The 11,849-nt window shown below is 31.0% G+C and overlaps 1 protein-coding gene across 2 annotated transcripts; it reads right to left on the bottom strand.

Moving 5' to 3' along the window:
* Nucleotides 1–1,004: 1,004 nt before the first annotated feature.
* PRT1 (proteolysis 1) lies at nt 1,005–4,544 on the bottom strand. 2 transcript variants are annotated; one of them, XM_089063759.1, is made up of 7 exons: nt 4,369–4,544; nt 4,102–4,130; nt 3,814–3,993; nt 2,508–2,813; nt 2,243–2,431; nt 2,057–2,151; nt 1,005–1,588 (listed from the first exon to the last, which is right to left on the bottom strand). In XM_089063759.1, the coding sequence occupies exons 1-7, from the start codon at nt 4,446–4,448 to the stop codon at nt 1,340–1,342; spliced, it is 1,128 nt and encodes a 375-aa protein (XP_088919885.1). In that variant the 5' UTR covers nt 4,449–4,544; the 3' UTR covers nt 1,005–1,339. The 2 variants fall into 2 exon arrangements, with proteins under 2 accessions (XP_088919885.1, XP_088919886.1); XM_089063760.1 differs by having other exon boundaries at nt 2,249–2,431; nt 4,369–4,542.
* Between the last annotated feature and the right edge of the window lie 7,305 nt (nt 4,545–11,849).

Genomic DNA, 11,849 nt, shown 5'->3' with positions numbered 1-11,849 from the left:
TTTCATTCTTCTTCTTTCTCGTTTCACGTGCTCTCAAGAACTCAAGAACTCCAAGTCTCGGCAAAAACCCTACTTCGTCAACTATGGAGCGATCGAACTACACCAGAGGGTCCGGCAAGAGTGGCGGTGTGACATCCGATTCCGGTACAATTTTTTTCAAGTGCAATATAGTGGCTTCAGTTGAATGGTCAACACCGATGGAAAGGAGCTACTTTATTTGTGAGAGAAAAGAGTATTTTTTTCAAGTGGTGCGAGTCAATCGACGAAGACGATGCCATGACTCCATTGTCACTGCCTTAGGCCGAGGGGAGAGGAGAGTTTTGATATTTGTCATTAATCTATGAGACTAATCGGTCATACATAAATTAGACAGTGTTGTGATGTACGGATTCCGTTTATTTTTTATTTTAGTGTTTGTTTATATATTCAAGTTCAAGTAATGAAATAAAATTTCAAATGGTGAAACCGATTCTGGTATTGAACTCCTTGTACTATGTTTTCTTTGCTTTTCATGAACCAAATCTGCCACTTGGTTGCAAATAAAATTTCAAACATTTATTCATGAAGAAGGTAGAAGAAGTCGTACAAACTTTAAGTGTTAGATAAAATCGACAATCGATAAGCAATTTACTGCACCGATGTCTTACAAATCTGCTCCAATTCATTAATCTTGATTTGTATATTTTTGGTGTTTTGGAGCAACGACAATTCCAAACTAGAGAAGCAAGAGATAAATTTTTAATATTGTATTTTTTTGTATTTTGCTTTTTCTTTGTTAAAATTATTTTCATTTTCGAATTTTTTCAAAAAGAACTATTTTCGCATTTAGTCGTTAATAAAACATAATTAGTAACCTAATCCAGTCAAAATAGCCTTAACTCTTTTAATCATAACTTTTTCACGGCACCGTCCAAAAAGAATTACATCCTGCCCATTTTCAATGGTGCGGGACGGAATACTTCAAAAGATAATGTTCTGGACCAAAATCATAAAATCGTCATATGTTTAAGAATCGGAAGATATCAGGGAGCTGTAATTAGGGTGTGTAATGGTTTATGGTTCGGATAATACCAAAGTTACAGTATCTGTTGAATTTGAAAACACCAAAAGAAAGAACTTAGAGCAGATCACACACATCGGTACAATTTAAGGGTATTTATCGAAATAATATCCACACATAAAATATCATTCAAGGATCCCATTCCAAGCAGGCAGAGTCATCTTTCATGAAGAGGAATGGCAGAATTGCTAACCTGATCGTCTAAACGATCGTTTCAAGAGGTATTTGGTATCGGTGTAGCTTATTCTTATGGACCATCCACCTTGGCGATGTATTAAACTAAGCTACACCGTCGTCCTCTGAGCCAAAACCAGATCCATCATCTTCTGCAGACAGTTCAGCCCCAAAGCTTGACAGCACCATAACAAAATTAGGTTGTATAGCATCAAACTTGTGGTCCATAGTATGCTGCTGGTTAAATCGACCAGGAAGCTTGGCGGAAATTTTGTAACAACTCTCACAAAGGTCGAAACCAATTTTCTCCACGCAGTCTTTGCATTTATATCTTACTCCCGTAATAGGATATATCTGTGCAGAGTCAGAAAACATATAAAAAGTAGATGCAATCAGCCTCCAATAAACTGGACTCTAAGACGAGATAAAAGAGGCAACCAAAATCCACATCTGAATGGTCAAAAAACATGAGTACAATAAGCTCACTCCCGGTTATATGTATCTACACCACTTTTCACCCTAGGTGTTCAAGAACCAATCAGTATCTTTTACCATAGAATGCAGAACTCTTTCTACTTCAAAGGAACCAAGAAGCATAGATATGGGAACAATACTTTCCTTGAGTAGACAAAAGTTTGAATCTATAATTTCAACATTCTCCAAAATGATCTCTTTATCCTCTCTCACAAATGTACATATACCATGAAATTCCGAACATTATGCAAAACCACCAATCTACTAGAAATCTGAAAAGAGACATGAAATGAAATCCTAAAATGCCACATCATGTACAGAAGCAAAGAAGAGTGAAAGGATATATACCCCACAATAATCACAACCAGCCCCAGGGTGAAAGTTGACCCTGCCAGAGGGCTGAACCGAAGCTTTGGCACTTTCCTCCTGTTTTCCTGCTGAGCCTAATGACAATAATGTAAAAGAAAGATGTCATAACTGATAAAGTTGAACTATCAAACACGAGATATAAAGATTATAAACATGGCAGCATACTTCCACCTGGACTATGACTCTGGCTATGGGCTAAAGATTCTTTCCTTCCTGAATATTCTTCAGGAAAATATTCCTCAAGGAATTGATGTAGTAATAAGCACACGCTCGGAATCCCTCTTGGATGTGAACTTTGGCACCCTGGGCATCTATAGATACTATCGTCTGGCTGAATACAGGACTCACAATAAACTGCAAAACAAAAGACATTGAAAAATAAAACAATACTCTTCCTGACATGCACGTAGAAAATATCTGAAATGCTTACCATGACCACAGTTAAGAACAACAGGGCGATACAATAGTTGTTTGCAAACTGCACATTCTACATCGGTTACAAGGACCTTTTTAGTTTTTCTCGAGATAGAGTTGGAATCATTTGTAGTACTTTGAGAGCTTGATGTTGGTTGGATACTTGTATCGTCTTCAAGCAAAGTTGGTTGTGAAAAATCTTTAATGGATAGATGATCTCCTTCACCTGTGGCATCTTGGGCGCCATCCACTTCACTTAATTGAGATTCAATAATGTTTCCCTCAAATTGCGGTGATGCATATCCAATCTCCTTTTCTTCTTCTGCAAAGATCACAAAGAAGAGCATTCAGCTACTCCACTCATATTCATGGTAGTGTGGGTTTAGAGTTCATTAAAATGCACGAATTAGTATAAACAAGAAAATATAAAAGTGAAGGAAGAGATGAAAGTATGAAATATAATCTTCATCCTAGAACCCCACAACTTATCTAATATACTTATACTCCCTCTGTCCCAAGTTACTTGAGTCGTATTCCATTTTGGTTTGTCCCAAGTTACTAGAGTCATTTCTCTTTTTGACTAAAAACAAAACATCTAATCACACCTACTTTATTCTTTCTTTTACTTTATTCACTCTTCTCTCTCTTACTTTATTCCCTCTTCTACTTTATTTTACTTTATAACTCACTAAACACAACTTTCTTAAATCTCGTGCGGAAAAGAAACGCCTCAAGTATGTGGGACAGAGGGAGACGAGTATAATTTATTATTGTGCTAGCATAAGTGTTTTTAAGGGAGCGGGGTGTGACTGGGCAATTATGTAAAAATCCGGGGCGTGGGACAACAGGGCTACACGATTACTCAATTCGCTTACATTTAGGTAATGTTGCATGTGTCAATAGCTCAAAATCATCTTATATGCATAAGTCAAGCAAATCTTTGCCACTTCCGGGATCCAACACAGTGACAGCTTTGTCCTTAATGCCCGAGTCATGCTATATTTTTCCGGCCAAAATAGCACAAAGTAATTTTGCACCATCGAAACTGGCCTTGTGGATAAAAATGGAAATTTACTTGTCTCAAGAATATGGTTATTGACAGAGGCCGGGGAAGGTACACAGAAAGGCACAGCTTTGCACCTCGTTAACCGGTAAGAAAATCAGAGAAGATGCTTATTTGAACAAGGAAAAAACATTATTGGCCGATTCGAGCATGTCAATGACAAAAAGTTCCCATTTCCCCTTGCAATCTAACTGGACAGCATATCTCATGAAATGACTCAAGAGTAACTTATCACAAATTAAATACAAGAAGTTCAAACCTGCAACTTGTTTTGCCCTGCTTTTGTAGGGCGATGGATATAACTTGAGGAGTAAAAAATGCAACAATCCACAGCTTCTAGGAAAATGATTATACGGGTTGCGACAAATGGGACAATGAGACTGCATGGAATTGCACATGGCTTTAAATGTACACCAAAAGCAAGAAATATGACCGCAAGCTGAAAAATGGTAACAAAATAAGAACAATGTCTGCAAACAAAGAGAAATTTCAAGTGGAAAAACAAGCTGTAAGCTTGTTACTAAACAAAATAGCAGCTTTCAACTACCTAAAACCACAGGCTTGTACATGATATCCCTGCAAAATACAGTAAGACTAACACAATTAATCATAGGGCATACAAAAACACAGAAATAAATCACTGAATAACAATCGAAATGCAGTAAAATTGATTTCTCTCATTATAACAAAATAATTGATATAAATCCTAAATCACATCGTTAATTCATTTTATGGGCGATTTCTGAGCAATTTATCACAAACATGGAGCGTTTTGTTCCGGAATTAGATTTAATAGAGAGCAGAAAAAACTCACAGGCAAACGCAACACTGGAATTCGTCTGGAAATTCTTCTTCTTCTTGCATATCAGCAAGATCTGCAACGCACTGTTCCATTGCGAGAGGGGAGCACTAAAATCAATAAAATGAAGATAGCTCCCGTCTCACCGTCTTCCTCTTTTCTTTAAAAAGAGATTCTTAACCAGAAGGTTACTTCTTCTAATATCTAGAAGATCAGGAATATTAATATTAAAATTTTTAACATTGTCAACATCACCAGGTCATTTATGTTTTTAATTGAAATATAACTATTTAATTTTTTATATTTTTATATTTACTATACTACTACTACTACTATTTATTTACTTTTTTTATATTAACTATTTTAGGGATTGATCCATCGCTAACCATCTCAAACTAAGACTAAATCTTAGTCATTAGAAATAATGACATATGGATTATATTTTTAATTAAAAAAATTAATAAGTAAAATTAGAAGGTACTAATGTTAATTTCCTCTCATTAAAATCATCTTAAAACTTTAAATTTACGTAACTCTCTCGATTTAAATTATTTTTTCGCAAAAAATATATCAAACTAAAGATAATTTTATAAGGATTCCAACGAGATATCAATTGCATATGTTCCGACGACGTTCGGATGATGAAATTTGATATTTTTAATTTTAGTTTTCGTAAATGTTGATAACCAGATTTTTATCAACAAATACATCAAAAAATCTCAATAAAACCATATAAAAATGGGAAATTGATCTCTAAAACCATGAACTTTGCTTAAAATTTGGTATTTCTCATGAACTTTAAAATTGGTATATAATATCATGAACTTTGCATTTTGTTTGGTATTTCTCACGGCATGTTTATTGCTATATTTGACTAACTTACGAGGCTTTTTTATCATACTTGGCACAATTAAATCAACGTAGTTTTCAACGTGACTTTTTATGCTACATGTTATGAACTTAAAAAGTGGTTTCAAATATTATAAAACATATCAAGGTTGCCTATATTAAATAAGATTTTGATGAAAATATCTTATTTGAGTGAGTTTGGGAAATACCAAACAAAATGCAAAGTTCGTGATATTATATATCAATTTCAAAGTTCATGGGAAATACCAAATTTTAGGCAAAGTTCATGATTTTAGAGACCAATTTCCCTATAAAAATCTCAATAAAACCATGTAAGAATCTCAATAAATATGTGTTGATATTTTCTTGTACTAGTGTTGATATTCTTATGTCATATTGTTGATATTTGTAATACACTATGTTGATATAAAAAAACATTCACGAAAATTATCATATGATAATATAATGACGATATTACCCCTTTGTTGATATTTTGTCTACTATTTATTGAGATTCATAAGATTTAATCTCATCCACTCATTTTAAAATCTAAGGGTGGAGATTTGGTCTTGATTTTGGATTAGGGTGCTATAAGCATTAGAATATGACCCAACTATTCTATACTCATTCTGTCCCACTCAAGATATCAATATTTGTGAGTGGCACGAGATTTTAGAAAGATGGGAGAGAGCTTATTTCTATATACAGAATGAAAAATCTTGAATGAACAAAGGGAGTACTTATTTATCTATTTTATTTTATTTTATTTTTTGCTTAATCGCAATTCCAAAAAACAATTATATATAGGGTTTAGGAACCTAGTACTCTCTCTTCGTCAACCATTATAAGGCTACATTTGATCGGATACGAATTTTAAGAAATGTAATAGAAATTGAGTACAGAAAGGTTGGTCAAAAATGGATTCTACTTTTATATTTTATTTTTATAATGAAATGTGAGTGAGATATAGTTAGGAATGTGGAGTCTATTATAAAAAATAGTAAGAAAAGGTATATAGGACTTATATTGATCGACATATGAAATGACAAAATGAGACATTCAATAATGATAGGATGAATAATATGTAGAATAGAAATAAAATAAACTGATCCTTAAGATTGGACCCCGCCTGCAAATTTTTAAAATATTTGTCTTGATAATATTTATTTTTTAATTAATATCCAGACACGTCTAGTCTAATGGATGGATAATGCCGGTCACCCCTCCAGGCTCCATGAAATCATTGAATCTATCTATCTATCTATCTACATCTATAAAATGAGAGTTTTTGGCCAATTTTTTGAATATTTGTAAAGTTTGGGCAAGATTTTAAATATTTATTAGTTATGAACCTTTTTAATATAGATAATTATGCTAATTGTGTAGTATAAGTAACTGTCAGTGGATTAAATATTTGAGTCCATTAACTATTTTAAATAGTAGTATAACATATTTGAAATATATTCATCGAGCTGGCAGTTATATAGTTAATGACATTATAAATTAGTGGTAGATGATTTGGCATGATACTCAAAATATATACTAGCATTTATAATTCATATTTACGATTTAATAATCAATAAACGTGGAAATCATAATTAGGTTAATTATGCCTAATTCAAATGGAGGTGTTTTTATTTGATAAATATAAATTTGTAGACCATTATTATCATGGTATACTAAAACCGATAATGGGAAATTAGTGGCAGTTATAATCTAATATCGTGTGGAAATAATTTTGGCTGGATAATAAACATTATAAAAAATTTCCGTTACATAATTTCATCTTCTTTAAACTAAAGTTAAATACCATTTTAATTAAAAAATTACAATTCAATTAAAACTAATTTTTAACAATTAATTTCTTCATCTTTAACAGCAGTGAATTAATTTCACATATGGATGTACTGTAAACATCCTTATAACACATTTAGTCTATACAAAGAAATGAAAAGCCAAAAGGCTCCATGAACTCATTTAGGTTATGGAAGAAAAGGAATAGAGCAAAAACAATTAGGTGGAAACGGTCATGTGGATTCACTGATTAATTAGAAAGCAAATGAAATTGGCGTTTTATAAACGTGGCTGCCTTTCCTATTTCCACCAATGAATCCGACCATTATAAATTATTGTAGTGATTTAGAGACATAATGTCCTTATATTTTTTTTTGCCATAAGTATAATTTATATCTTGACTAATAACAATACAATTGTGGATAATTCTAATTTAGAGTATTTTAATGTAAAAAAAGTTTAAATTAATATGGTAAATTAAAGTAACGCTTAATTAATGTAACTATACATTTTTTCATTTGTGGTATATCTACAAGTTGTACAATTTTTCTCCTTATTTAGAATATTAAGAATTAAAAAATTAAGTGAATAATAAATTAAATCAAAGTTATGAAAATTTTATAATTAAAAATGTGAACTCAATTATTATTAATATAATAATATTATATATCAAATTTTAATTTATTGTATGGTAAATTAACTATGAAGCTTTAAAACATTTAATAAATGAGTTAAAAATATATGTGGTACTAATTTTTTTGATAGAGGTCCGCCGTAACGATACAAAATTAAGAATTTAATATTAATAAATAAAAAAAATGAATATTAAATTAAAAGTTAGTATTAATAAATCATATATCAGTTTTTTATTTGATGTATGTTATAACGCATTGAGCCAATAACTCCATTTTATAAATAAAAGAAATTTTTTAACTAAATATCTTTAAGATATTAAATAAACGTGTCAAGATCATGTACTATTATTTTATGATTTAACTAAAATATCTACTATTCTATTAAAAGATTTTAAAAATATTAATTATATGGAGTATCTTTAAATATTAAATAGATGAGTTACGAGCACGTGATTTTTTTTTTATCTTGGTTCGACTAAAACATTCCAAAAGTTAAAAATTTATAGAAAGTGAAATTATGAAAATTAAATAATTAAAATCATAATTATAAAATTCTTAAATCAAAACTCTCAACTCAATTAGTATTAATACATCACGTATTAAATTCTAATTTGTTTTATAATATAGTGGATCGAACTAAGAACTTCAATATTTTATAAAGAATATGAGAAATTATGAACTATATGACATAAAATATTAAATAGATAGGTTAAGAAAATGCAATTTTTTTTTATTGAGGTTCAATTATAACATTCTAAAAATTAAGAATCAATAAATTTAAAGTTTTGCAAAAAATAAATACATTTTGAAATTTGCACTAGAAGCCGCAAAAGGATCCGAATGGATCAAATAGGAATTTTTAATTTATATAAAGAATTAAGCAAATTAGTGAAGAAATAATTTGTTGATGGAGAATTATAATGGGAGAAGAAGAAAATGATATTTTGTTTATAGAAAACTATAATTGGAGAAAAGGAAAATAAGAATTTTTGATAAACATATAAATAGAAAAGAAGAGAGAGAGCTTGACAACTAATGAAATAACAAAACTTTAAAATGTAATTAAATGTTAGGCACTTAATTTAAAAAAGCTCATTAACACACTCACAATACATTCCTTAATTAATAGCAAGAGGAGCGTTCATTACTATGAGGGTAAAATAGTATTTATGTATAACAAAAATTTAATTATAAATCTAATATAATCTTAAATTACCTTTTTAACCCTATTATGGCAATGCCATTACGTCTCTAAAACATTTTTCTATAAATTAATAATGTCTAATGGTTATACAAGACTCTTTAGGGACTATAAATATGAGAATAAATTCAGACTCAAAGAAATTAGTGGTAAAACTAGGGCTGGGGAAAAATACCAAAATACCGGCCTTATCGTACTAAAAAATTACCGAAAATATCGAATTTTCGGTATACTGTGACTTTCGGTACGGTATGATACCTTACCGAAAGATTCCGGTAAGGTAACGGTATGAATTTTCAAATACCGCGGCATACCGTTGCATACCGAAATTCGGTATATACCGTAAACTAAGGTATATACCATAAAAATATAAACACAATTATGTATAAAATATATTTTATATATTTTTAAATTATAAAATCTATTGTGACATATATAAATATAATTATGAATAAATTGTATTTAATTTATTTTTAAAATTATAAAATATAAATAATATTTTAAAAACTCTAGTTTTCTATTTTAATTGATGTTGAAAGTCAGGTATACCGCAAAAGTAAGGTATACCGAACTTCGATACGGTATCGGTATGGAATTCGTCATATCGAAAATAAGGTATACCGAAAACTTTGGTAAGGTAAAGGTATGACTTTTTTGCATGCCGTATTTACGGTAAGGTATACGGTATGGTGGTTTCGGTAAGGTATACCGTACCTATCCACCCCTAGGTAAAACTATCTGTCGTGAATAGAGCAGCGAAATTGCTTGAGGCTCAACTCCGTCACCACCATCTGCTCGACAATGATCTCCACGAGTGAGGGGTAGTTTTAATTGTACACAACCTTGACATTTTGTAGTACATTATAAATTTTGAGATTAATTATTTCATATGGATGGCATTTTAGTAATGAACGATACATATATTGTTAAGGTATGGTTTCTCCCTTTATAGTATAAATCTAAAAATATCATATTTAATATATGCACTTTTATTATTTTTATCTAATTGTGATATCCATGACACCAACGGAGGAGTACGGGTGGAGAGGCTTCAGCACGCCGCCGCTGAAACGGAGAGAGAGGCAATGAGTCATCCTGCTCAGCGTCTACATCGTGTTCGTCGTCGTCGTGGAGGAACTCAAAGAAGTGGAATATCCTCAAAACTTATAAATTAATGTTTTGTAATAATTTTCATACGGAATTTTATTTACGCATTATTTTGTTGATGGTATATCACTTTTGAACTTGCATATGCTTAATTATTCGTATAATATGATTACACATTTTGTATTGGATATCCAAAATATTTTAATCAATATTTATGTGTTAATTTTAATAAATAATTTTTTATTTTATGTTTTCTGTGGATAATAATTTGATATTATATGCATAAATAGAATGGGAGTTTTGAGGGAAATTATCATAAATGTCATATAATTACAATAAAATCACGTCATAAGTGAAGGGAATTCAAAATTATTTTAAATTTAGGGTTTAGTTTTGGGGGTATTTATAGAAATGTCATTTTAAATAAGATATTATTATTTACATAAAACTATTTTTTTTATTGGCTAAATTGTCGTAAATAGTAATCGGTTGTTTGTCTGGCCTCTGAATCGGTGGGATCTATGGATTTCTTCCTATACCGTTAAGTGTCTTCCAGTAGAGATTAATTGTGAATAATTACAATTAATCACGTTACATCACATTAAATTACGGTTAAGCAATACAATGAATGATTTATTAGAGAAAGTTCAAAGGTTATAAATAGAGGAAATGAGAGGTTCTAATGATGGTCATGACATTTTGGTTGAACTATAAATATATGACATATGGGGTACCATAATCCAAGTAGAGGCACACCCGAACCAAGAAATGGTTTTGCTTAAAGTTTAGAAGCTTTCCGTGAACTGGTCTGAATGAATTTGCAAAACAGATCTTTGTCCACTTTTATAAGGTTTCACCCAAAAAGTTTGTCATCCATTTACTTGCACGACCAATCATCCGACAGTTCGCAAAGACTCCTCCAAATTGATGTGCTTCGACAAGATAAATCCACGAGATGGTGATATTCATTCTTTACTCACATGCTCAACTAAAAATGCCATAAAATGCAAAAAGATATAGACAAAGGTATACGATTTTAATCGGATTGTTGGTTAACCGCTAAATATAGTTCGAATAGGAACCGACATGAAACAGTTCAATTGGAACTGTGTTACAGGTTCCACCGGTTTGGTTATGGTTCAATATTTTGAACTAAAACTGCTAATTCAAGACAAAGTTTTAAAAATATCAATTTTATTTATGAAAAACATTTTTATGTAAAAAAAATAAATTTTCTAAAATACTTGTACTAAAATTTTATTGGGCCTATGAAATGTAAAAGTAAAGTTCTCTTTATAGGATATACGAAGGTCAATACTCCCTTGTCTCAGATTAAGAGTTACTTTTTGCCATAAAAGTCCGTCCCAGTTTAAGAGTCACTTTTAGAATTTTTCATATTTAGTCATACAATTTTACCTCATTCTTCATCAAAATTACATAAAAATGTCATTATCTGCATTAAAATAAATCAAAACAAAAATCAAAAGTCAAAAGGGACCCACCTTCAATCAACTCCACCATCTCACTTCATTTATTACACACTCTATCATCTCATTTCATTTATTACACACTCCACCATCTCACTTCATTTATTACACACTTCAACTCTTTCATAAAATCCGAGCCATAACAATAAGTGACTCCAAATGTGGGACGGAGGGAGTATTATATACTCCATCCGTCCTGAAAATTTCTCACTTATTTTCATTTTTTTTTCTGTGTTTAAAAATTTATCATCTTTTATTTTTACCATTTTTGGTTATGGACCACACATTCCACTGACTTTTTCAACTAACTTTCTATTACGTTTCTTAAAACCCGTGTCGGGTCAAATAGTGACAAATTATAAGGGACGGAGGGAGTACTTCATTCGTCTGGCATTAGGAGTTCCTCCGTTCGCCAGTAGGAGC

This window comes from Salvia hispanica, chromosome 2, assembly GCF_029641045.1.
Source record: "Salvia hispanica isolate PSC_SH4W2 chromosome 2, Shi_PSC_v1, whole genome shotgun sequence".
Classification (NCBI taxonomy): domain Eukaryota; kingdom Viridiplantae; phylum Streptophyta; class Magnoliopsida; order Lamiales; family Lamiaceae; genus Salvia; species Salvia hispanica.
Note: the sequence above shows the minus strand (reverse complement) of the source record. Positions and strands in the feature narration are given on the sequence as shown.